The sequence below is a fragment of the Salmo trutta genome, chromosome 15 (assembly GCF_901001165.1).
Source record: "Salmo trutta chromosome 15, fSalTru1.1, whole genome shotgun sequence".
Taxonomy (NCBI): domain Eukaryota; kingdom Metazoa; phylum Chordata; class Actinopteri; order Salmoniformes; family Salmonidae; genus Salmo; species Salmo trutta.
The window spans coordinates 31,581,203-31,609,056 of record NC_042971.1 but is presented as its reverse complement, the minus strand read 5'-3'; the positions used below and the strand labels follow the sequence as shown (position 1 = coordinate 31,609,056).

Here is a 27,854-nt window from a genome sequence, read left to right as displayed (position 1 = left end):
GCAAGGCCCAAGAGGATCCCCGTGAGAAGTGAAGGATTGTGGGGGAATGGGCATGGTCCCATATAAACCCATTAGTGAGGAGAGAAGAGGAGACACCCAAGAGAGGTTCCGGAGGAAGAACAGAGGGAGACACCAGAGGAATAAAACGTACGGATGGATGAATGGAGAGACAGACGACAAGACAAATAGACGCACAACCATGAATCAAACCAAAGAAGTGAGGTCAAAGAGAGAAAGGAAGAGAGAGTGGTTAGTGTGATAATGACACACTGTGGACAAAGTAGTGATGTAGTAGAAATGAGAAGCACTGTTTTTTTGAAGTTGTTATCTTTGTCTCCCTGTTCTTCTGCACCAAGCTCATTAATGATGGAGAAAGGAACTGAACATGGATTCTGTTCAGTATCTTCAGACGGACTTGGAATGCACACAGCGGCTATGGTCCGTTATGAAAATATGCTGTTGCTTGTAGACAAAAACAGATTGTTTCAGGGAGATTCTTTGGTTGCTTGGGTTTGCAGGTGGACAGGAGTCTTCTTCAGTGTGGAGACCCTCACTGAGTCAGGCACTTCTTCCTGTTTCCATTCAGCTCCACCTGGCTCCTTTGAGCCACTTGTTATCTGTTTCTATGTAGTCTGCAAGGGAACACCGCTAGAGAATCTGTCTCTCTTCTTCCATCTTCAACTGGATTACTCCTCATCTTCATCTGAATTCTACTCCAACTGTTCTCCTGGCTTCCAGATCTCTGTGGGATATCTAGGTGTCTGGGTCCAAAGGGCTCTGTCCACTACCAGTGATAACAGATACACTGGGGGCACACAGTACAGTACAGGCACTTGGCAGGTGACGAGGTGAATGACAAGACGAATGGTGGTTTTGGTGACCCAAAGACATCCACCCACCCTCCCTCCCTCTCCTCTGGTCTTACCGGCCCTGTGGATAGAGACAGGAGAGAAGTCCACACCAGTGGTCACAGCCTTCTCTTTCTGCTTAAAGAACTCCCTGGGATTGTCCGCCCGCTGGGCAATCAGGGCTTTCGCCTCCTGTCAACAAACAGACATACAGTACAACATTAGACAACTAGAACACACACACCCCTGTGATACACTCACATCACAAGGGCACACACACCTCACACAGCAGTTCTCTTACACAGAGTCAGAGACACACATCCTAGTGTAGCCTGTTGTCCCACTAACACAGATCCAAAACCCAGGAGTACTACTGTCACAACACATATACAGGCCATGAGTCTAAGATATAATGTGCTTTACTCTCGGTCTCATCTTACTAACACTGGAGAGAAGTGGGACACACAATCTTATATCATGGCAAAGTAAAGCAGGCTATATTACAACAAAATCTGTCATTTCAGTGACAGTGTGTTTTGTAGTAGCAGTGTTTGTATGCTATGTTTTTTCAACCCACCTCCACTTCAGTCTCCTTCTTCTCTTTCTCCAGATCCTCATAGCTAGGTTCTGCTGTCTGCAGAGAGTGAGAGAGCACAGGAAAGACAGAGATACAAGGAGAAAGAGTATAAAGTTTCTATCTTCTACATCTATCCAGCAGGGGGTAGCAGAGCCTACATGTTTAAATCACAGCGATGTCATCCACCACTAGCAGGATTGCAGTATGATTGTCTGGAAACAACAATACAGAAGCATAAAAGATGTCTACCATTTCATACAACCACATTAGTACATAATTACGTTCTCACTGCATGGCAGCCATCACAGAAACAGACATAAGGGTTCTGAAAACAGAAGTATTGTTTTTGCAGGAAGTGAGTCTTAAAATAACAGCGGCTATAGTGGAATGGTAATTTTTATTTATTTTTATTTCACCTTTATTTAACCAGGTAAGAGGAAGGAGATAAGTGAAAACATTGTGGGACCCAATATTTGGAGAATAAATCTTGTTTCATGTTGTGTCAGTGTTAAAATATTCATGTTGATGCTACAATTGAATTAAAGCTGGATTTTATTTTAAATAGGAAATGTAATTCTTGATTCTTCTTAATTTTTCTCCCCAGACAATATCAAGGATTCATGACTTGTCTCAAAATTAGATCAGAAATTAACTCTAAAAGCAGACTGCCTCTTTCAGTGATGTGGAATAACTAAGGCAAGACCCTCTTTGGCACAGAACAAAGAATATGCATACAGTAGTCTGTTACTATACACACACACACATACACACTTTCTTAAAGAGTAAAAATACTGGCCATGGCTCTTACTACAGTATGAATTCAGGAAGTAAACGTAAATACATATATTTTCAATGACCTCTCAATAAACTGTGGATTAAAAGATGTCAAAAGTTTAAGAAAATATATTTTAAATAAAATAAAATAAAATAAATTACTTCCTGAATTGACAGCCTTCAATTCAAATTGACCCCAGCCCTGACACACACTTACTATGAGGGGCTGGTTCCGTGTCCTCTCTTTGGCCTCCTCTTCCTCTTGCATCTTCTTTCTGCTCCACACACACACAAAGTTACCACATGGACCAATCACAAGAGTTTACAGTGATACTTCACATTACCCATAAGACACGGCGGCCCACCTGTGTTCCTCAATTTGCCTCTCCCTTTCGCGGTACCTCTTCTCTCTATCCTCTTGCTCCTTCCTTTCCAGCTCCATTCTCTCCTCCTCAAAGCGTTGCCTCTCCTCCGCAACCTTCTTCCTCTCCTCCTCCTTTCTCAACTCTTCTTCACGCTGGTACACACAAAGAACCAAGAAATATATTGTATTATTTGTTTAATAATTCAATAACTGTGCTGGAGTCTGATGTAGCGGTCTAAGCTTCCGACTTCCGGACCACATATGCCTCCTCGGCGACTGGGGTTCGAGCCCCTCTGTACCCCTCTCCACATCGGTCTCCCTATCTGTACCGACATCTGCCCTGTCAAACAATCAAATATTTAATTAAAAAATTATCTAAATACTTCAATAATCGCTTTGAATTAGTAACTACATCATAAAACATCCAAGACTGAAATGCAAAACAGAACATTTGGCTTTGGTCCTTCTATTGAGAGGAAGCTAAATCAACAGGCAATTTATAAATGGAAATCTACTCAGATAAAGTTGCATTTCAGAGTTGCGTCTAACTTGCAGAGGGCAAAGCCACCCCCTCACAATGATTCAAATTCAAATAACCTAAAGGACAGACAGCAGTTGATGTGGCCAGTGGCAATGCTTCAGGAAGGGGGACATGGTTTGACTTTGTTTTGATCCTACTCCTACACACACTCAAATTGAAACCGCTATTCATGCTATCATTACTAGTCTGAGGAAAAGGTAGAGGGAAAAAAGACGAACGAATAACACTGCTGCTGCTCTTGTCTCCAGAGTCCTTGTTCCAGTCAAACCCCCCTCCCTCTTCTATCCCGCTTTTCCATCCTCCTGACAGTTGGAATCATGTTCTTTCCTACCTTGGCTTGCTCCCAGAATTCCTCTCTATTGATCTTCTTCATCTCGATCTCTGCATTGGTCTTGGTGTACACGGTGCCCTGAACATTCGTCCAATAGAGAAAGAGCAGAGGGAAACAGGAAGTGGTCGGTTACACCCATTCGTCAAAGATCCATGGCACAGTTCTGTGCCCTCCAAATCCTATTCCACCCCACCACCCTGTAACCAACAGTGTCAAACTAGACAGTGTCATATTTCTGTTCCACACACACCATATCACTTATTGTATACCACTACCTGGATATGAATTATATTAGTTATACAACTTCAATCTATATCACGTATAACCGGGGGAGTATCAGACCGTTTACATTAAGAGCAAAGAAAGCACTAAGTGATTTATGATTCAGATAGGGGTTCAAGTACAGGCTGTACTATTCTCTCTAAAGGTGAGGGCCTTAAAAGGTACAGTGCCTTCAGAAAGTATTTGTACCCTTTGACATTTTTCACACTTTGTTCTGTTACAGCCTGAATTCAACATTGATTAAATTGACACACAATACCCCATAATGACAGTGAAAACATGTTTAGAAATGTTTGCAAATTTATTGAACATGAAATACAGATAAATTCAGAAAAAAAGAAACGTCCCTTTTTCAGGACCCCGTCTTTCAAAGATAATTCGTAAAAATCCAAAGAACTTCACAGATCTTCATTGTAAAGGGTTTAAACACTGTTTCCCATGCTTGTTCAATGAACCATAAACAATTAATGAACATGCATCTGTGGAACGGTCAATAAGACACTAACCGCTTACAGACGGTAGGCAATTTAGGTCAGTTATGAAAACTTAGGACACTAAAGAGGCCTTTCTACAGACTCTGAAAAACACAAAAATAAAGATGCCCAGGGTCCCTGCTCATCTGTGTGAACGTGCCTTAGGCATGCTGCAAGGAGGCATGAGGACTGTAGATGTGGCCAGGGCAATACATTGCAATGTCCATACTGTGAGACGCCTAAGACAGCGCTACAGGGAGACAGGACGGACAGCTGATCGTCCTCGCAGTGGCAGACCACGTGTAACAACACCTGCACAGGATCGGTACAACCGAACATCACACCTGCGGGACAGGTACAGAATGGCAACAACAACTGCCCGAGATACACCAGGAACGCACACCAGGAACGCACAATTCCTCCATAAGTGGTTAGACTGTCCGCAATAGGCCGAGAGAGGCTGGACTGAGGGGTTGTAAGCTTGTTGTAAGGCAGGTCCTCACCAGATATCACCGGCAACAACGTCACCTATGGGCACGAACCCACCGTCGCTGGACCAGACAGGACTGGCAAAAAGTGCTCTTCACTGATGAGTCGCGGTTTTGTCACACCTGGGGTGATGGTCGGATTCTTGTTTATCGTCGAAGGAATGAGCGTTACACCGAGGCCTGTACTCTGGAGCGGGATCGATTTGAAGGTGGAAGGTCCGTCATGGTCTGGGGCGGTGTGTCACAGCATCATCGGACTGAGCTTGTTGTCATTGCAGGCAATCTCAACGCTGTGCATTACAGGGAAGACATCCTCCTCCCTCATGTGGTACCCTTCCTGCAGGCTCATCCTGACATCACCCTCCAGCATGTTCTGTGCGTGATTTCCTGCAAGACAGGAATGTCAGTATTCTGCCATGGCCAGCGAAGAGCCCGGATCTCAATCCCATTGAGCACATCTGGGACCTGTTGGATCGGAGGGTGAGGGCTAGGGCCATTCCCCCCAGAAATGCCTTGGTGGAAGAGTGGGGTAACATCTCACAGCAAGAACTGGCAAATCTGGTGCAGTCCATGAGGAGGAGATGCACTGCAGTACTTAATGCAGCTGGTGGCCACACTAGATACTGACTGTTACTTTGGATTTTGACCCCCCCTTTGTTCAGAGACACATTATTCCATTTCTGTAAGTCACGTCTGTGGAACTTGTTCAGTTTGTCTCAGTTGTTGAAACTTATGTTGATACAAATATTTACACGTTAAGTTTGATGAAAATAAACACAGTTGACAGTGAGAGGACGTTTCTTTTTTTGCTCAGTTTATATCTCATTTCCATACGTATTCAACCATGAGTCAATACTTTGGAGAAGTGTAGAAGAGCCTTTCTGGGTAAGTCTCTAAGAGCTTTGTACACCAGGATTGTACAATATTTGCACATTCTTTTTTAAATTCCTCAAGCTCTGTCAAGTTGGTTGTTGATCATCGCTAGAGAGCCATTTTCAAGTCTTCCCATAGATTTTCAAGACGATTTAAGTCAAAACTTTAACTAGGCCACTCAGGAACATTCAATGTCATCTTGTAAGCAACTCCAGTGTATATTTGGTCTTGTCTTTTAGGTTATTGTCCTGCTGAAAGGTGAATTTATCTCCCAGTGCTTGTTGGAAATCAGACTGAACCAGCTTTAGGATTTTGCCTGTGCTTACCTCTATTCACTTACTTTTTATTCAAAAAAACTCCCTAGTCTTTGCCGATGACAAGCATACCCATAACATGATCCAGCCACCATCAGGCATAAAAATATGAAGAGTGGTACTCAGCAATGTGTTTATTGGATTTTCCCCAAACATAACACTTGGTATTCAGGACATAAAGTTCATTTCTGTGCCACATTTTTTGCTGTTATACTTTTGTGCCTTATAGCAAACAGGATGCATGTTTTGGAATATTTTTTATTCTGTACAGACTTCATTCTTTTCACTCTGTCATTTAGGTTAGTATTGTGGAGTAACTACAATGTTTTTGATCCATTCTCCATTTTCTCCCATCACAGCCATTAAAGTCTAACTGTTTTAAAGTCCCCATTGGCCTCATGGTGAAATCCGAGTGGTTTCCTTCCTCTCTGGCAACTGAGTTAGGAAAGACGCCTGTATATTTGTAGTGACTGGATGTATAGATACACCATTCAAAGTGTAATTAATAACTTCACCATGCTCAAAGGGATATTCAATGTCAGCTTTTTTTGTACCCATCTACCAATAGGTACCTTTCTTTGTGAAGCATTGGAAAACCTCCCTGGACTTTGTGTTTGAAATTCACTGTTTGACTGATGGACCTTACAGATAATTGAATGTGTGGGGTACAGAGATGAGGTAGTCATAAAAAAATCATGTTAAACACTATTGCACACAGAGTGAGTCCATGCAACTCATTATGTGACTTTTTAAGCACATTTTTACTCCTGCTTTTTTTCAGCTTTTTATTTTTTATTAAATTTGTAAAAATGTCTGAAAAAATAACAATTCCACTTTTACATTATGGGGTACTGTGTGTGTAGGCCAGTGACAAAATATAGATGTTATCAATTTTAAATTCAGGCTGTAAAATGTGGAAAAAGTGAATACTTTCTGAATGTACTGTGGATCCACAAGGTAGCCTGTTCAAAAGTCCCCAGTGTGACACTTTAAGCATGTTGAATACTAGAACCGCCTTTCCCATTGTAAAAAACAAATGATCTAGTGCATTTTGTTAGTGTCATCTCAACCTTCAAGCTCTAGTTATTTGCTTCAACATGTGGTCATGTTTTGCCAACATTATCAGAATGTAATGCATCTTTAGTGTAGCGGCTAGCCTAACGTACTACTTCAGTTGTGCCCAGATAAACAGAGAGAGAATGAGCCTGCTAGCTGTCCAGCTGAGTGGCTCATTCCTTATTAACCCTCTGACACACAGTAAGGCCTATTGTCTCAGTTCCTAAACATTAACAATGCCAGGCTCTCAGAGGTCCGTTCCAACGCTTTCTCTCCCTCTTGCTTTTCTCTCCCCCTCTGAGTCTCTCCCTCCTGCTTTTCTCTCCCTCTCTCCCTCCGGCTTTTCTCTCCCTCTCTCCCTCCGGCTTTTCTCTCCCTCTCCGAGTCTCTCCCTCTCCGAGTCTCTCCCTCTCCGAGTCTCTCCCTCTCCGAGTCTCTCCCTCTCCGAGTCTCTCCCGTCTCCCTCTCCGAGTCTCTCCCTCCGTCGTCTCCCTCTCTGAATCTCTCCCTCCCTCTCCCCCACTCTCTCCTCTAAAATAGTAACATGGCTGTAGCCTTGTGACACACATCACACTAATAGAGAACTCGAGGGCCTCCCGAGTGGGACTGCGGTCTAAAGGCACTGCATCGGTGTTACTACAGATCCGGGTTCGATCCCGGGCTGTGTTGCAGCCGGCCCCGACTGGGAGACCCATGAGGTGGCGCACAATTGGCCCAGCCTCGTCGGGGTTAGGGGAGGGTTTGGCTGGCCGAGATGTCCTTGTCCTATCACGCTCTAGCAACTCCTGTGGTGGGCTGGGCACATGCACGCTGACCCGGTCACCAGTTGGACGGTGTTTCCTCCAACACATTGGTGCGGCTGGCTTCCGGGTTAAGTGAGCAGTGTGCCAAGAAGCAGTGCGGCTTGGCAGGATCGTGTTTAGGAGGACGCATGGCTCTCGACCTTCGCCTCTCCCGAGTCCGTACGGGAGTTGCAGCGATGGGACAAGACTAACTACCAATTGGATACCACAAAATTGGGGAGAAAAAGGGAATTTATTTTAACCTCTGTCGTAACACCTGCTCCCCTCTCCTGCCAGACCGTCACTCTTTCCCTTAAACCTATATCTTCTCCTTCAATAACTCTCTCCCTCTGCATCTATCCCTCCACCAACTCTCTCTCCATCCTTCTAATCCACCTCTCTCCTTATAGCTCTCCATCTTATCCTCCATCTCTCCACCATCACCCCACCTCCTATCCACCCCCCCATCCCTCCCCCTCTCTTGTACCACTCCAAGCTCTCCGTTCTCCTCCTCTCTGTTTCTCAGACGGCTGAGGACGGGGCTGGCCACCGAAGCCGTCCCATTGGTCAGTCTCTGTCCAATGGCGGATGGTTCGATGTCATCCATGGTGCTGGCATTGATGATGATGTTGACTCCCTGCGGGCAGAAAAGCAAAAAACGGCTCTTCAATGGCCTCTTCCCCTTTAAATTGATTGTGTGAGATGGTATCCCACGGTAACAGGAGCAAGATCCCAGGGGTTCTATTAGTGTCAGACTACAGGGCACAGGCCTCCTCTGCAACCTTTGATTGGGGAAACACACACACACCAGCTTTAGAGCCACAGAACACATGGCTGGAAGGATAAAATTGGTTATGTCATGGAGAGAAAAGGGAGAAATAGAGCGTGGGATGCAAGAGAGAGGGAAAGAGAGGTCAACAGAGAGGGAAAGAGAGGTCAACAGAGAGGGAAAGAGAGGTCAACAGAGAGGGAAAGAGAGGTCAACAGAGAGGGAAAGAGAGGTCAACAGAGAGAGGGAAGAGAGGTCAAGAGAGAATGGGAAAGAGAGGGAAAGAGAGGTCAAGAAAGAGAGGGAAAGAGAGGTCAAGAGAAATAGAGGTCAAGAGAGGTCAAGAGGGGTGAGGGAGAAATGCATATGTGCCCCATGCCAGACTGTTGATCGAAGCTAAAAGACATCAAACATCCAACAGTGTTTAATATCATGCACATATACACTGAGTGTACAAAAGATTAGGAACACCTTCCTAACATTGAGTTGCACCCCCTTTTGCCCTCAGAACAGCCTCAACTTGTCAGGGCATGGAGTACAAGGTGTCGAAAGTGTTCCACAGGGATACTAGCCCATGTTGACTCCAATGCTTCCCGCTGTTGTGTCAAGTTGGCTGGATGTCCTTTGGGTGGTGGACCATTCTTGATACACACGGGAAACTGTTGAGTGTGAAAAACCCAGCAGCGTTAAAGTTCTTCACAAACTCAAACCAGTGCGCCTGGCACCTACTACCATACCCCGTTCAAAGGCACTTCAATATTTGTCTTGCCCATTCACCCTCTGAATGGCACACATACACAATGTCTCAATTGTCAATTGTCTACACCCCTTCATCTACACTGATTGAAGTGGATTTAACAGGTGACATCAATAAGGGATCATAGCTTTCTCCTGGTCAGTCTCTGTCATGGAAAGAGCAGGTGTTCCTAAGGTTTTGTACGCTCAGTCGTGTTCCCAGAAACCAGAGTATTATAGAAGATACACAGATCAAAATGGCTGTTGTGTGTGGGAGTGAGAATGATGCTGTGGGGATCCTGTTGTGTGTGCATAAGGATGATGTCTGAGACAGGATAAACCATACACACGTCTGCCTGTGTGTGTGTGTAAATGTGTGTATGTGCGAGCCTGTCTCCATGTGTGTCCTGCCTGCCTGTGTTTGTGTCTCCCAGCTAACTGAAGCCTTTTCAACCAACTAATCCCACATTAAATCGAAGGCCAGGGCCGTCAGTGTGAGCAAGCAGATGGCCACGTTAAGGCGAAGGTGACAGACACTTCACATCAATTGACTGAGGCTGGCTAGCCAGGATTCCTCCAGCTCCATGGCCTTCACAGTCAGGAGAAAGACTCTGCTCTTTATCTCCATCTCTCTTTCACACACACACACACACACACACACACACACACATATATATACATACACTGCTCAAAAAAATAAAGGGAACACTTAAACAACACATCCTAGATCTGAATGAAAGAAATAATCTTATTAAATACTTTTTTCTTTACATAGTTGAATGTGCTGACAACAAAATCACACAAAAATAATCAATTGAAATCCAATTTATCAACCCATGGAGGTCTGGATTTGGAGTCACACTCAAAATTAAAGTGGAAAACCACACTACAGGCTGATCCAACTTTGATGTAATGTCCTTAAAACAAGTCAAAATGAGGCTCAGTAGTGTGTGTGGCCTCCACGTGCCTGTATGACCTCCCTACAACGCCTGGGCATGCTCCTGATGAGGTGGCGGATGGTCTCCTGAGGGATCTCCTCCCAGACCTGGACTAAAGCATCCGCCAACTCCTGGACAGTCTGTGGTGCAACGTGGCGTTGGTGGATGGAGCGAGACATGATGTCCCAGATGTGCTCAATTGGATTCAGGTCTGGGGAACGGGCGGGCCAGTCCATAGCATCAATGCCTTCCTCTTGCAGGAACTGCTGACACACTCCAGCCACATGAGGTCTAGCATTGTCTTGCATTAGGAGGAACCCAGGGCCAACCGCACCAGCATATGGTCTCACAAGGGGTCTGAGGATCTCATCTCGGTACCTAATGGCAGTCAGGCTACCTCTGGCGAGCACATGGAGGGCTGTGCGGCCCCCCAAAGAAATGCCACCCCACACCATGACTGACCCACCGCCAAACCGGTCATGCTGGAGGATGTTGCAGGCAGCAGAACGTTCTCCACGGCGTCTCCAGACTCTGTCACGTCTGTCACGTGCTCAGTGTGAACCTGCTTTCATCTGTGAAGAGCACAGGGCGCCAGTGGCGAATTTGCCAATCTTGGTGTTCTCTGGCAAATGCCAAACGTCCTGCACGGTGTTGGGCTGTAAGCACAACCCCCACCTGTGGACGTCGGGCCCTCATACCACCCTCATGGAGTCTGTTTCTGACCGTTTGAGCAAACACATGCACATTTGTGGCCTGCTGGAGGTAATTTTGCAGGGCTCTGGCAGTGCTTCTCCTGCTCCTCCTTGCACAAAGGCAGAGGTAGCGGTCCTGCTGCTGGGTTGTTGCCCTCCTACGGCCTCCTCCACGTCTCCTGATGTACTGGCCTGTCTCCTGGTAGCGCCTCCATGCTCTGGACACTACGCTGACAGACACAGCAAACCTTCTTGCCACAGCTCGCATTGATGTGCCATCCTGGATGAGCTGCACTACCTGAGCCACTTGTGTGGGTTGTAGACTCCGTCTCATGCTACCACTAGAGTGAAAGCACCGCCAGCATTCAAAATTGACCAAAACATCAGGCAGGAAGCATAGGAACTGAGAAGTGGTCTGTGGTCCCCACCTGCAGAACCACTCCTTTATTGGGGGTGTCTTGCTAATTGCCTATAATTTCCACCTGTTGTCTATTCCATTTGCACAACAGCATGTGAAATTTATTGTCAATCAGTGTTGCTTCCTAAGTGGACAGTTTGATTTCACAGAAGTGTGATTGACTTGGAGTTACATTGTGTTGTTTAAGTGTTCCCTTTATTTTTTTGAGCAGTTTATATATTTTAAAATCTTTATTTAACTAGGCAAGTCAGTTAAGAACAAATTCTTATTTACAATGATGGCCTACCGGGGAACAGTGGGTCAACTGCCTTGTTCAGGGGCAGAATGACAGGTTTTTACCTTGTCAGCACGGGATTCAATTCAGCAACCTTTCGGTTACTGGCCCAACGCTCGAACCACTAGGCTACCTGCCGCCCCAATTATTCAGGAGACACCGCGGATAAAAAGGCAGAAAGAATTGTCATTTATCTGTCTCCTACCGCCGAGCACCTTGTTCACAATAACATTAGAGAGTGCTGTGTTAGTCATCCATACATATACACACACACATAACCTCTACTGATCCTGTGGGCGGACCAGTGGAATCACTCCAATACCCAGAATGACTGAGCTGAATCTCAACAAGAAGCTAAAATGGCCCTAGGCCTCTGCTCTGGCCGGGCTGGTAGATGCCAGTAGAGTCTTTCTCTCCATATTTTAGATCCAAGACATTAAAAGAGCATCACTGAAGGACCCTGGAGGAGAATCTAGGCCCATATTCATAAGGACGAGGAAATCGGTTTGCTTTTTTACATTATAATTCATAAGATTATGGACAGGGGGACCTGATCCAAGATCAGCACTCCAACTCTGAGACACTTTAAACAAAACGGGCGCAGAGAAGCAGATGGCATTCATCAGACATCAAATATATTTTAATTTAGTAATCCAGGGAAGTTTTAATAAACAGTTACAACAATGTGTCTTAGAGAGAGAGTCTTAGAGTAGCAGTTGGGTTTACCTCAGTGAGACTGACCTGGAAAAACTCTGCAATGTTAGCCACATGGCTGGCACACTGACACTTCCTTGCATCAGGCACATCCTCACCAACCTGGGAGAGGAGAAAAGGAGAGGACAGAGAGGGAGAGGAGAGGACAGAGAGGGAGAGGAGAGGGAAATGGGGGAAGGGGCGAAAGAGGGAAGACAGGAAAGGCAGGTTAGCTTCTGTGTTACCCATTTCAAGGATACAATCTTCATCATCAATCAATCAAAGTAACCACAATGAAAGGATTTGATGGTCTCGATCAAGTGTATAACGCGTTGTGTGTTTAAGGACTCAAGAGACAATTGTATTCAACTTTAAATTGGTGTCTTTAAGTTTCAGTTTTCCAGTAGTAAATGTATGAAGTGTTGTTCCTCAAAAGGAAAATTCCTGGTAGGATGACATTATCATGGCCTTTTGAAAACAACGGTAAATATACACAATGGCCACTGATTACATAAAACGAATAGTGGAACAGTAATCATGCATAAAAACACATGGCTACTGATTTGGTACTGCTGCTACAGAATGATCAAATACAATAATCGGTCAAATAACACCAATTTCAGGGCTATTCACCTAGTTAATGAAACATCTCTGGAGAACTGCTCTAAATACTTCACTATTAAATCACATCTCAGAACTTATAAGGACAACAAGAAACGACACATTTTCAGTTTCCTGTTTGAGGGGAGTTGATGGGCGACTGCAGTGCCTGAGAATTACAAGGAACCCAAAATGAAGGGTTGAAATAATGAACAAGATACCCTCACTGTAGGGCCATTCCAACTTCTCTCCTGCTTTCTCCCCCCCTTCATCCCAATTTTCTATTGTGACAAATACATTATAACATTTGCTGTATACTTATCCCATTCAGTTTAGTCCAATCTTCATGCATGAGCGCTTCATACTGTATTTGGTATGAGTTAGCTACAATGTCACAATGTAAAGGGTTTTGATTTGAGGAAAGCACTAGCTACTGCAAATTTAAATCCTGATTGTCATTCTGCTGTGTGCTACAGTATATGGGTCAGTGCAGAGCAGAGTGGTGAGAGGTGCTGTGATAGAGACCAGTAGCCAGAGGGGATGTCTGGGCCTGCCACAAGGATATGGACAGATAGCCCATTAGGCTGTCTCCGACTGCCTGAGCTCCTATTCCTCTAAGCTTCACTCTAGTAGGAGGGAGGGCTTGGGCCATCAGAGAGAAAGCATGTGTAACACAACACATACAGTGTATACCCATAAACAGAGATGCACATACAGTATCAGTCAAAAGTTTGGACACACCTACTCGTTCAAGAGTTTCTTTATTTTTACTATTTTCTACATTGTAGAATAATAGTGAAGACATCAAAAAATGAAATAACACATATGGAATCATGTAGTAAACAAAAAAGTGTTACACAAATCAAAATATATTTTATATTTGACATTCTTCAAAGTAGCCACCCTTTGCCTTGATGACAGCTTTGCACACTTGGCATTCTTTCAACCAGCTTCACCTGGAATGCTTTTCCAACAGTCTTGAAGGAGTTCCCAGTATATGCTGAGCACTTATTGGCTGTTTTTCCTTCACTCTGCAGTCCAACTCATCCCAAACCATCTCAATTGGGTTGAAGTCGGGTGATAGTGGAGGCCAGATCATCTGATGAAGCACTCCATCACTCTCCTTCTTGGTCAAATAGCCCTTACACAGCCTGGAGGTGTGTTGGGTCATTGTCCTGTTGAAAAACAAATGATAATTCCCACAAAATTCAAACCAGATGGGATGCCAAGCTGGTAAAGTACGTCTTGAATTAAAAAAAAATTAAAAATTAAAAAAGAGGCTGGAGGTTGGTTCACAAAGACACAGAGGTTGGAACCAAAAATGTCTAACTTTGACTCATCTGACGTGTTTCTTGGCCCAAGCAAGTCTCTTCTTATTATTGGTGTACTTTAGTAGTGGTTTCTTTGCAGCAAAGGCCTGATTCACGCAGTCTCCTCTGAACAGTTGACGTTGAGAAGTGTCTGCTACTTGAACTCTGTGAGGCTGCAATTTCTGAGGCTGGTAATTCTAATGAATTCATCCTCTGCAGCAGATGTAACTCTGGGTCTTCCTTTCCTGTGGCGGTCCTCATGAGAACCAGTTTCATCATGGCGCTTGATGGGTTTTGCGACTGCACTTGAATAGATTTTCGAAGTTCTTGAAATTTTCCATATTGACTAACCTTCATGTCTTAAAGTAATGGACTGTCGTTTCTCTTTGCTTATTTGAGCTGTTCTTGCCATAATATGGACTTAGCCCTATTTGGTAAAAGACTATCTTCTGTAAACCACCCCTACCTTGTCACAACACAACTGATTGGCTCAAACGCATTAAGGAAAGAAATTCCACAAATTAACTCTTAACAAGGCAAACCTGTTAATTGAAATGCATTCCAGGTGACTACCTCATGAAGCTGGTTGAGAGAATTCCAAGAGTGTGCAAAGCTGTCATCAAGGAAAAGGGTGGCTACTTTGAAGAATCTCAAATATAAATTATATTTGGATTTGTTTCACACTTTTTTGGTCACTACATGATTCCATATGTGTTATTTCATAGTTTTGATGTCTTCACTACTATTCTACAATGTCGAAAACAGTAAAAATAAAGAAAAATGTGTAGGTGTCCAAACTTTTGACTGGTACTGTATACTGTACACACATTTATAGACATATACTGACCAAAAATATAATGCTACTCTGTTTATCATATATCCTGATGCCTAGTCACCTTGCCTGTATACATATCTACCTCAATCACTCCCGTATCCCTGCACATTGTAAACATGGTACTGGAACTGAATGACGCCATATATAGTATGCTTACTTTTTCGTGTTCTTATTTCTTATTTTGATTTATTGTGAAACACAAACACACGACTCACCCAGTTGATGAGGACGTAGCGCGGCAGTGAGGCCGTGGGCTCCTTCAGGCTGCAGAAGCCGTACATGACCCTGCCATTGTCGAAGGTTACTGTGATCTCCGGTAGACCTCCAGCTAGGGGAGGAGGTGGAAGAGGAGGTAGAGGAGGGAGGAATAGTAGGAAGGGAGCAATAGGAGAAAAAAAAATTTGATGGAGAGGTGCAAGATTTCCACAAAAATCACACCAATACCACTATCCAGGCTGACCTGTTACCCTCTAACCCAATCCCTGCCCTCCACATTATGTTCCCCAGTGCCTCACACTTCAGCGCTATACTGCTCCAGGCAGAGGCAGCTCTCTGCCCTATATGATCCTCACTGTTACCATCCAATGGAATCATTAAATAGCTTGATAGTGATAGTTCTGGCTGGTTGGTGGGCAGATGCATGTCCTCCATGACTTACACTGAGGAGAGCTGCAGTCTGGAAGTATGGCAGGCTTAAGTCCACTGAGAAAAGGCAACCTCCAGTCAACTGTAGCAATGCACTGTTGAAATATTAAAATCTCATCTATGGTAAAGGTATTGAGATGGCGAGGCAGCTGACTGTGTGAAGTGGGGTGGGGGTGTGGAGTGCAGACACACACCTGCGTCTTTCACAGGGTCATGATGCGACGCCACACTCACACCTGACTACTCTTACGCAAGTAAACAGAGCTGCCACCAACAGCATCACACACTCTCAAACATAACCCAAAGCCTATCTGTCGAATCAGTGTGAGGCATCACTGGTCCAGCCCGCCCACTCCACCTACTGTATACCAATAGGATGACTGATGTCTGCCTCTCCTCAAACATGGCAATAAATCATTGTCTGTCTGTCTGTCTGTCTGTCTGTCTGTCTGTCTGTCTGTCTGTCTGTCTGTCTGTCTGTCTGTCTGTCTGTCTGTCTGTCTGTCTGTCTGTCTGTCTGTCTGTCTGTCTGTCTGTGTACGCGTTTAGAAGCCTCCACCAGGGATAACAGTAGATCTCAGAAGACAAGGCCAACCTAGCATCTCTCCCAGACATAATTAACAGAGCAGTGAGAGGAAAGCACCAGGTACTGTTCTGTGTATCTGAGATATGGAACACTTTCATTAACAGGCATAATAACTAACTAATGAAATAAATGATTATGGCATTCCTAATGGAATAGTTATCATCTTAACACCAAAAACAATGGCTGGCTGTCACTTTCAATGGAGGCCTCAAAGCTAATAAGCATGCCCTCTACTGCCACATTTCCCCTCCAGACAAAGGGTCACTATTAGTCAATTGCAGGCTCTTTCCCCAAGCCCTTTACACCCGTACACGGGTTGATAATGGCAGATTTTGGTACTGATAAGGGCCTAAATTGGATCGCAGTGGCTGTATATGCAATACATTTTCTTTTAATTTTACCTTTATTTAACCCGGCAAGTCAGTTAAAAACTAATTCTTATTTTCAATGATGGCCTAGGAACAGCGGGTTAACTGCCTTGTTCAGGGGCAGAACGACAGATTTTTACCTTGTCAGCTCGGGGATCCGATCTTGCAACCTTACGGTTACTAGTCCAACGCTCTAACCACTAGGCTACCTGCCACCCCATGATGTCAGAGCTCAGGCTGTGTGCTTCACAGAACCGTATGGGTTTTGACTCACAGATGTTCTGAACTTAAGCACCGCACACGACAAGAAGTTGCCCCATCCCTCCCCCTAATTGGGCATCTTTGCGTATTTGTTGTTGTCTGACTGAGGTTAATGCTGTAAATTAAGGGGACTCGATGTATTTTGAAAGATGAGACGTTGAGGATTATAATAAATACCACTTTAATGTCATACAAGCAGCCAAACACCGGTGAGTCCAAATGTGCACTTCACATTTCGATGTCATAAAACTCCTATCATATACAGTATCAATGTTTATGATCACTATGTTTGATGTACAGTTACAAGATGACATGGCGTCATACCCTGGGTTGTTTTGAACAGAATGAGCCCATTTGTCTATTGTGAAGATTTTCCACAGAACAAGTACCCAAATGCACTCATGAGTCCTTTCTATGAGCACCAAAATTACGATCCGTTTCTCTGAACTGCCTTGTGAAAGCCTAACACTAAGATTGTATTTTATAACTTAGCTAGTCATTTTGGCAAGAGAACAAGCTGGTGGTAGTGATGTGCAGTTCGCAAACAATGTTATTTTTGAACTTTTTTTTCCTGAGTGACTCGTTCATTTTTGTTGTTCATTTGACCTGCTGTGACTCGTTCATTTTAGTCGTTCCTTTGACCGCAATGAATTCTACAACAGGATTAATATGCGCTCCTCTGGCTATCTGCTTTCAGTAATTGCACTAACGCTAGTTAGCATTTACTCACGAAACCACCTCTAACTTCCTTCATACTGGACACAGACATAAAAATGGTATCCACGAGTTCATCTGACTCTGGGAAAGTAGATCATTGACAAAATCCCAAAGTATCCCTTTAAAAACCTGCTGTATGTAAAATTGTGTGCTATAGCTTGGAAAATAAATAAATGTGACTGGGTGACAACATAATGACGTTTCCAACATTAGGGCTGTTTTCCTAAAGAACTTAAATTTGCTTCATGTTTTGTTTCCTTTCCACGATACTAACGAGTATCGTGTTACTAGTATCACCCCGGCCCCACATTTAAGAGTGTAGATGGATGGATGGATGGTCGAATATATGGTAGATTTAGCTTACCTCCTGATGATGCCAGTGTCAAATCATTGTTGTTGTCCTCATATGTGTACAGGGCCCTGCAGGAGGGAAACAGAGAGAAAGACCGTCAGACATAGAAACCAGAACAACACCGCACCAAAACATCCCAGCCATATACTCTTTTTGACCAGCGCTTGCTCCAGTATGTTTGTTTCACATTCATACTGTCATAACTCGAAAGAAAGGAGGTACAGAGAGATGAACAAAGAGATAAAAAAGGAGAGATGCCAGTACAAGGACAAGGTGCAACAGACACCGTCACAGGGAGACTCTTGGTCTGCCTGGCTGGGCATTAAGAATATGGCAAACGCCACCTTTAAAGGAAGGCAACATCTCGAACCCTGCCTGGACGAGAGGGTGCTGCTCTCTACAGCCAATGAACTAACCTAGTTCTTCACCCGCTTTGAAACAAGGGGCGGCCCCGCTCCCCCAGCCTGTCTGGAGGAGGACGTCATGGCAACCAAGAGTGCACTTGTCATCAATGAGGAAGTCGTACATTGAGTGTTCAAAAGCACTGGAGCATGAAAGAGCTTGGGGACTGATAACACAAGTGGTTGTGTCCTGGAGCCAGTTCCCAGGGTGCCACCTGATCAAATATACTGACGACACTGCTTTGGTCAGTCTCCTCGAAGGGGATGAGACCGAGCACGGACCGCCTCTAAATTATGACAATCTAAAACTCTGAAAATAACACAAAAAACAAAGGACATGGTGATTGACTTTCGAAGGAACTCTGCCATGCACACACCATCACTGATAAAAGGTGAGCCCATTGAAATAGTGGAGAAGTACAAATACCTTAGGCTAGTCATTCACAACAAGCTGTCCTGGGATCAGTGTACTGATGCTAATTTTATGAACGGCCAACAGTGACTATTTCCTACTGCACTTTTTTTTTATGTTGACCAAACCATCATGGTTCTCTTTTATAAATCATTAATTGAGAGCATTTTGTCCTACCGCTTGACCTGCTGGTTATCAAGGTCGCACAGAAAAATAGGTTGGGCAAGATAGTCAGGAAAAATCATGGGCAGCAACAAGAACGGTCATCTCTCTACCAGGGCAGAGCCCTCCAGAAGGCAAATAAAATACCGATTGACTCTTCCTACCCACTCCACCCCAAATTCCAGCTCCTTCCCTCTGGCCACAGGTACAGACTACATAGAGAAAAAAGAAATGGGGCCAAGTACTCATTTATTCCAAATGCAATTCTGCAACTTAACAAAATGTTGGACAAATTGCACTTTAGAACTTGCAATGCAGCCTGTTTTGACATTTTTATTATGAAATTGCACTTACCCAACCTACTTGCTTGTAAACATCCTTTGCTATTTGTTGTGATTTTCATATATCTCTTTTTATTATTATTATTATAAAAAATATATATATATTGCCTCTGAGGACATTAAAGTTTACTGAATAGTAATCTGTAACTACATGAGCCAAGGGAAGAACAGGGCTTGGGCACGAGGTAGAACTCTTCACACCTGGTCACAGGTACTGTTAGCGCCGAGAAGTGGAGAGGAGAAGAGAGAGAACGGCATCACCGTTTTACTATGTTAAGTAGGATGTTAAAGCCTGGAGTGATTAACTAGATTTAGAAAGAGAATCCCATTTCAACTCACACTGCTGCTTTTACGGCAGTAGATAGACATACACTCCAGCTAAACTGCCGGGATTATTGTTCCCATTCCCTGAGAGGAGATAGAGCCATAGAATTCATTCTCTGAATAGAGCCACGAGGTGAGACTAATACCCCAAATTCTGCACAGACTCCTCAGATACTGGCTGTGGCTTCACTGTCTAATACTTTGATTTGTGGGTAATCTCTCTACTACAGGAACGTTAAGGGAAACAACAAATTCTCCCTCAACGTGGGAAAGACAATGGAGGTTATCGTGGACTACAGGAAACGGAGGGTCCGAACACACCGCCATTCACATCGACTGGGCTGTAGTGGAGCGGGTCGAGAGCTTCAAGTTCCTCACCGTCCACATCACTAAGGACCTATCATGGTCCAAACACACCAAAACAGTCGTGAAGACGGCACGACAATGCCTCTTCCCCCTCAGGAGGCTGAAAAGATTTGGCATGGGTCCCCAGATCCTCAAAAAGTTCTACAGCTGCACCATTGAGAGCGTTTTGATCGGCTGCATCACCGCTTGGTATGGTAACTGCTTGGCATCTGACCGCAAGGCGCTACAGAGGGTAGTGCATACGGCCCAGTACATTACTGGGGCCGAACTCCCTGCCATCCAGGACCTCTATACCAGGCAGTATTAGAGGAAGGCCCTAAAAATTGTCAAAACTCCAGCCACCCAAGTCATAGACTGTTCTCTCTGCTACCGCACAGCAAGCAGTACCAAGTCTGAGACCAAAAGGCTCCTGAACAGCTTCTACCCCCAAGCCATGAGAACGCTGAACTGTTAATCAAAATGGCTAACCAAACTATTTACATTGACCCCCTTTATTATTATTATTATTAGTGTTGATGTTTTTTGCACTGACTCTATGCACACTCACTGGACTCCACACACGCCCACAACACATACACATGGAAATTAATGCCACACAGACACTTTCACACGCTGCTGCTACTGTTTATTATATACATCCTGATTGCCTAGTCCCTTTTAACTCTACCTACATGTAAACTCAGCAACAAAAAAAAGGTCCTCTCACTGTCAACTGCGTTTATTTTCAGCAAACTTAACATGTGTAAGTATTTGTATGAACATAACAAGATAAAACAACAGACATAAACTGAACAAGTCCCACAGACATGTGAGTAACATAAATTGAATAATGTGTCCCTGAACAATGGGGGGAACAAAATCAAAAGTAACAGTCAGTATCTGGTGTGGCCACCAGCTGCATTAAGTACTGCAGTGCATCTCCTCCTCATGGACTGCACCAGATTTGCCAGTTCTTGCTGTGAGATGTTACCCCACTCTTCCACCAAGGCATTTCTGGGGGGAATGGCCCTAGCCCTCACCCTCCGATCCAACAGGTCCCAGATGTGCTCAATGGGATTGAGATCCGGGCTCTTCGCTGGCCATGGCAGAATACTGACATTCCTGTCTTGCAGGAAATCACGCACAGAACGAGCAGTATGGCTGGTGGCATTGTCATGCTGGAGGGTGATGTCAGGATGAGCCTGCAGGAAGGGTACCACATGAGGATGTCTTCCCTGTAACGCACAGCGTTGAGATTGCCTGCAACGACAACAAGCTCAGTCCGATGATGCTGCGACACACCGCCCTAGACCATGACGGACCCTCCACCTCCAAATCGATCCCGCTCCAGAGTACAGGCCTCGGTGTAACGCTCATTCCTTCGACGATAAACGAGAATCCAACCATCACCCCTGGTGAGACAAAACCGCGACTCGTCAGTGAAGAGCACTTTTTGCCAGTCCTGTCTGGTCCAGCGACGGTGAGTTTGTGCCCATAGGCAACGTTTTTGCCGGTGATGTCTGGTAAGGACCTGCCTTACAACAGGCCACAAGCTCTCAGTCCAGCCTTTCTCAGCCTATTGCGGACAGTCTGAGCACTGATGGAGGGATTGTGCGTTCCTGGTGTAACTCGGGCAGTTGTTGTTGCCATCCTGTACCTGTCCCGCAGGTGTGATGTTCGGATGTACCGATCCTGTGCAGGTGTTGTTACACGTGGTCTGCCACTGCGAGGACGATCAGCTGTCCGTCCTGTCTCCCTGTAGCGCTGTCTTAGGCGTCTCACAGTACGGACGTTGCAATTTATTGCCCTGGCCACATCTGCAGCCCTCATGCCTCCTTGCAGCATGCCTAAGGCACGCTCACGCAGATGAGCAGGGACCCTGGGCATCTTACTTTTGGTGTTTTTCGGAGTCTGTAGAAAGGCCTCTGTAGTGTCCTAAGTTTTCATAACTGTGACCTTAATTGCCAACCGCCTGTAAGCGGTTAGTGTCTTAACAACCGTTCCACAGATGCATGTTCATTAATTGTTTATGGTTCATTGAACAAGCATGGGAAACAGTGTTTAAACCCTTTACAATGAAGATCTGTGAAGTTCTTTGGATTTTCACAAATTATTTTTGAAAGACAGGGTCCTGAAAAAGGGACGTTCTTTTTTTGCTGAGTTTACATATTACCTCAATTACCCTGTACCCATTCACTGACAAGGTACCGGTACTCATTGTACACTACATGACAAAAAGTATGTGGACACCTGCTCATTGAACATCTCATTCCAAAATCATGGGCATTAAAATAGAGTTGGTCCCCATTTGCAGCTATAACAGCCTCCACTGTTCTGGGAAGGTTTTCCACTAGATGTTGGAACATTGCTGCAGAGACTTGCTTCCATTCAGCCACAAGAGCATTAGTGAGGTTGGGTACTGATGTTGTGCGATTAGGCCTGGCTCGCTGTTGGTGTCCTAATTCATTCCTAAGGTGTTAGATGGGGTTGAGTTCAGGGCTCTGTACAGGTCAGTCAAGTTCATCCACACCGATCTCAACAAACCATTTCTGTATGGACCTTGCTTTGTGCATGGGGGCATTGTCATGCTGAAACAGGAAAGGGCCTTCCCCAAACTGTTGCCACAAAGTTGGAAGCACAGAATGTCATTGTATGCTGTAGCATTAAGATTTCCCTTCACTGGAACTAAGGGGCCTAGCCCAAACCATGAAAAACAGCCCCAGACCATTATTCCTCCTCCACCAAACTTTAAAGTTGGCACTTTGCATTCGGGCAGGTAGTGTTCTCCTGGCATCTGCCAACCCCAGATTCGTCCTTCGGACTGCCAGATGGTGAAGCATGATTCATCATTCCAGAGAACGAGTTTCCGCTGCTCCAGAGTCCAATGGCAGCGAGCTTTACACCACTCCAGCAGACTCTTGGCATTGCACATGGTGATCTTAGGCTTGTGTGTGGCTGCTCGGCCATCGAAACTCTTTTCATGAAGCTCCCAACTAACAGTTTTGTGCTTCCAGAGGAAGTGTGGAACTATGTAGTGAGTGTTGCAACCGAGAACAGACAATTTTTACGAGCTACAGCACTCTGCGGTCCCGTTCTGTGAGCTTGTGTGGCCTACCACTACGAGGCTGAGCCGTTGTTGCTCCTAGACGTTTCCACTTCCCAATAACAGCACTTACAGTTGACGAACTGACACGTTGGAGAGGTGGCATCCTATGACAGTGACACATTGAATGTCAAATGAGCTTGTCAGTACAGGCCATTCTACCGCCAATGTTTGTCTATGAAGATTGCATGACTGTGTACTCGATTATATACACCTGTCAGCAACGGGTGTGGCAGAATTAGCCGAATCCATTCATTTGAAGGGGTGTCCACATACATTATATATACAAAAGTATATTGCCGCATTGTTATTGCGTTACTATTTCCTACCATTTTTGCAAATCTTCTGCTTACTTTTTAAATCTGCATTGTTGGGAATGGGCTCGTAAGTAAGCATTTCATGGTAAAGTTTACCTCTATTCAGCGCATGTGACCAATAAAATGAGATTTGATTTACTAAGTGTGGCTGGCAGCCACCACACTCCATCACCCAAGAGAGAGGATGGCTGTCACAGAGAAAGGCTGTGTGGAGCTCGCTAACACATGCCAAGAGAGAGCCTCGAGATGGAGAGAAATAGAGAAAGGGAACAAGAGAAGAGCGAAGAGCAGAGAACGAGAGAGAACCCTGCAGAAACAAGGAGAGAGAGGACAGCCAGAGTCTGAGACAGGACCACTGAGGGCTACCAGACCTAAATGGTTGGAGACAGAGGGAGGGAGAGAGGGATGAAGATCATAGACACAGAGGGTGATGGAGGTAGAGACAGAGAGGGATGGAGCAAGTCCTTCTGCTAGAGCCTCATGGCTGGCTGAACATACCATTCAGGACAGTACGGTCGACCAGATTAATCTGGAAATGTAGGAAGTCTGTCTGTTGCTGCCTTGCAGGCATACAGTCATCCCACTCACCTTCATTTACCCCTTGCTAAGTGTGTGTGTCATTACTAAAATAATGGTATGAAATGGTCCGACTATTATGTAGACAGAAGAGAGACAGTATTCCCAGTCATTAATTAAACTTGTTTATAATCTTCTTACTGTCACACACACACACACACACAACCAAAAATTATCCATTATGGAAATTATACACACATACTATTGATCCTGATAAAGCACTCCTTAATATTGCTGTACAATAGTAATCATCAGAATCACTTCAATGCCATAAATCAGATCATTCTTAATAAGGCATTAAGTAAATGAGATGGAATCTGTATCTCCTGAAAGCCATTACAGTAATGATGCAAGGAGGGATATTGAAGTCACATTCTTGATTATAATAATCATATTCCAGTGTCAGCCATGGCCATGTAAGGACTTGGGCCAGTATACCTTGTAGATTCCTGTTCATGGTTTGAGATCAAGACTAGAATGACCTGCATTGGAGATGATGACTTGCCATGAACAGTGTGGTAAATCCTTGTAAATATAGTGTCAAGAAGATGCATTTGTTTACTATAAACTGCACAGTCACATACATCTTCCAACATACACTGAGTGCACAAAACATTAAGAACGCGTTCCTAATATTAAGGTTTATAGTGTTGAGCTAGTGTTAAGCAGTCAGCCTGGTGTTACATTTGACTGAACGCTGAACTCCCCCTTTCCCTTTGTTTTCTTCCTGCTGAATCATGATTTAAAAACCCATTTAAATCTCCTCCCCCTGCACTTTTCCCTTACATTATTGAAGCCTGTTTTAGGATCACTTATAACATGCTGGATTCCTGAGGTATGTGCTTAACGTCCATGTAAGATGTCGAAGTCTCTGGTGTCTCTCGCACCACTGGGTCTATTCATGGTGACACCTTCATCCATGCATGTCAATGAGTTGAAATCCCAAACAACCTCATCGCCATCCCTCCAAGCCAGCCTTTACTAAGCCTTGTTCACAATGCAGGCCTTAATGCTCAAATCAGTTTGGGGTTTTTTCAAATCCATTTTGGACTACCGACTGCCCAAACATCAAGTTACAAGTGACCTAATCGGATGTGTGTGATGAGACAGCAGTCATTTGCTAGTTGTCATAGAAATGATGGGTGTGCGTGCAGTGGTGTAAGCTGATTGGTGGTGGTGCTCGTGCTTTCTATCACTCAGAAGTTATGTAGCAAGCTAAGGTGGCTACCTACCTGGGCGGCAGGTAGGCTAGTGGTTAGGAGTGTTGGGCCAGTAACCGAAAGGTCGCTGGTTCAAATCCCCAAGACAACTAGGTGAAAAATCTGTTGATGTGTCCTTGAGAAAGGCATGTTTCCAAGTTGCTTAGAATGTTCAAAATCATGGTGTAAGAACACTTTTAAAGCCTAAAAGATGTTCCAAAACTAGACCTTTTTGGTTAACCACAGCAGTCACCTACCTAGCTAGGTAGCTGTTTAGCTTTCTAGCAAATTCACTAATTTGTTTGTAAACAATTAACAAGCTAGTTAGCTACCTACCACATGTTCTTGTCAAACTGTCAGAGTAGTTAGCAAGCAACAAGATACACCAAATTACAGTCTAAAAACCACTTGAACAAATAAATCAGATTTGACCGTTCAGACAAGTCGCATGGCCAGGAATTAGATTTGTATCTGACTGTGGCTTGAAATATCTGTTTCCATGTTCTTTTTGGCTGTTCAGGCTGCAGGAAAAATAACAGATTCGATTCAGATATGCAAAGGAATTGGATTTGAGTCACCTCAAACTGCCAATGTGAACACTGCTTTAGATTCCCTACCATACTTTCTATCCATTTCCATCCACAGAAGGCAGCTATAGCAGAGCAGCTATCCCTGAACAGGCCTCTCTCTGGCTAACCTAGCCCTCCCCATCCTCTTCTCCTCACCCCAGCCTACTGCTCACCAGTACTGCCCAGACCACACAAGCTCCACCATTAGCTCATCTCCAGTCTGTGAGAGCCACCCAGCCCAATGAGGGGAGAGGAGACCGAGAGGCAAGGGGACAATGGAGAGAGCGAGACAATTTGAGAAAGGGGGGAGAGAGGGAGGAAGAGACAGAGAGAATGAGTGAGAAAGATAGGGTATGAGAGAGAAGGAGAGAAAGAAAGAAATTGAGGTAGAGAATGCAAGGTTGAGAGAGAGAGGAGAGAGGAGAGAGGAGAGAGGGGAGAGGGGAGAGGGGAGAGGGGAGAGAGAGAGAGAGAGAGAGAGAGAGAGAGAGAGAGAGAGAGAGAATGTGTGAGCTTGAGCGGTTCGCTTGTAGCACTATAAATAATTCCCTTTAAAGCAGGCTCCTTTTTATTATCCATAAAAGACTGGCGTGACCTAGAAACAGCTCTGCTCTGCGGAGCCTTCACTGGGCCTGGAGAGAGAGAGAGGCTGCACAGCAAACAGTAGGCATGTGGCTACCGCTCAGGAGCAGAGAGAGAGGTGGGGGAGGGGTACAGAGGGAGGGGGGATGGGGGAAAGGAGATGTAGAAGAAAGGGGAGAGAGGGGGAGGGTGAGAGGGTGTAACGCTTCGAACACCCGGACAGCGTCATTGCATTTTGGTACACTAGAATTACATTCATTTCCAATGAAAACGCTACGTTTGCCTTGCAGCATTGCGTTGCAGAGGCAGTTGCAGTGCGTTCGGTGTGGCGCATACGTTGGCTATATCGAACGTATACATCAAACTGTATGTATAGACGGCTCGACAGAAATAGTAGCAGAAGGTGAATGTTGAACTTTTGTTGCGTACGTATCCAGATGATGCTGCATACTATTTTGCACAACGACGCTGTCGGTGTGTTCGAAGCGTTAGTATATGAGTGGATGCATGGGAGATGGAGTGAGGGGGTGGATGCATGGGAGATGGAGTGAGGGAGTGGATGCATGGGAGATGGAGTGAGGGAGTGGATGCATGGGAGATGGAGTGAGGGAGTGGATGCATGGGAGATGGAGTGAGGGAGTGGATGCATGGGAGATGGAGTGAGGGAGTGGATGCATGGGAGATGGAGTGAGGGAGTGGATGCATGGGAGATGGAGTGAGGGAGTAAGAGAATGCAGGGGAAGAAGGGGAAAGGGGGTGAGGGAAAAGGTGCTAGAGGCCTCCTATACCGTCTCCCGGGGGGGGGGGGGGGGGGGGGGGGGGGGTCCCTCACTACTGCCCAATTAGACCTCAACACTGTCTCCTGTCTCTGTTTATAGTGCTGTAGATGGAGGGAGAGAGAGAGATGAGTGAGTGAGTGAGTGAGTGAAGAATATCAGTGGAGACGAGGAAGACAGACCAACTAGGCTGTCAGCAGTCCAATAGGTTTCATTAGAACCCCCTGGAACTCATTCCAGAACCATGTCATCGATGATCATGCCGCCGCACGCTCCAGCACAAACAACTAATCCGATTGGCTCTCGGAGGGTCACCGTGTCCAATCAGGGCGGTTTTCCGTGACAAAGCTCTACCCTTCCAGGAAGCAGTGCCGGCAATCCAACATTTCCTAAACGAACCCAATGCAGATGCCACATCTTGCTTTAATAAAAGGTTTCATATGTTGAGAGCTGCTCTAATGTCTGTATACACACGGGCGGACACGCACGCAAAAGTAATAACCAGGGGCACCTCTGCTGTCAATCAAAGTGAGTGGGTCTCTATTGGGGGGGGGGGGGGGGACATTAAATGTATATTTAATTTTCCTGAGGTATTATGGTGGCATTAGGGCAAGTGTTAGTGTTATTAGGGAGGAGAGCTTCCTGGTGTCCCCAAGGGGGTGTTAGAGGACACCCACCCACACACACACCATTCTTCCACGAGAAATTACATCATTTGGTGTTTTGTTGATGGTGATGGAAAACGCTGTCCCAGGCTCCGCTCCAGAATCTCCCATAAATGTTCAATTGGGTTGACATCTGGTGATTTTCATGCTAATCAGGTCATTCAGTGATCACGTGTCCTGTGGATG

The 27,854-nt window shown here is 45.0% G+C and overlaps 1 protein-coding gene across 3 annotated transcripts in view; it reads right to left on the bottom strand.

Annotated features, from left to right (window-relative positions):
* Positions 1-27,854, bottom strand: part of LOC115148820 (drebrin) — a 98,963-nt gene that overhangs the window by 10,754 nt on the left and 60,355 nt on the right. For 2 of the 3 annotated variants that reach the window (XM_029691074.1, XM_029691076.1), the window contains exons 2-10: positions 17,909-17,964; positions 15,183-15,295; positions 12,256-12,345; positions 8,191-8,340; positions 3,436-3,513; positions 2,565-2,716; positions 2,417-2,474; positions 1,426-1,482; positions 926-1,040 (exon numbers count right to left, since the gene is read on the bottom strand). In XM_029691074.1, the coding sequence (XP_029546934.1) occupies positions 926-1,040; positions 1,426-1,482; positions 2,417-2,474; positions 2,565-2,716; positions 3,436-3,513; positions 8,191-8,340; positions 12,256-12,345; positions 15,183-15,295; positions 17,909-17,964 (869 nt within the window). The remainder of the gene's footprint in view (positions 1-925; positions 1,041-1,425; positions 1,483-2,416; positions 2,475-2,564; positions 2,717-3,435; positions 3,514-8,190; positions 8,341-12,255; positions 12,346-15,182; positions 15,296-17,908; positions 17,965-27,854) is intronic. The other variant, XM_029691075.1, reaches the window with a different exon arrangement.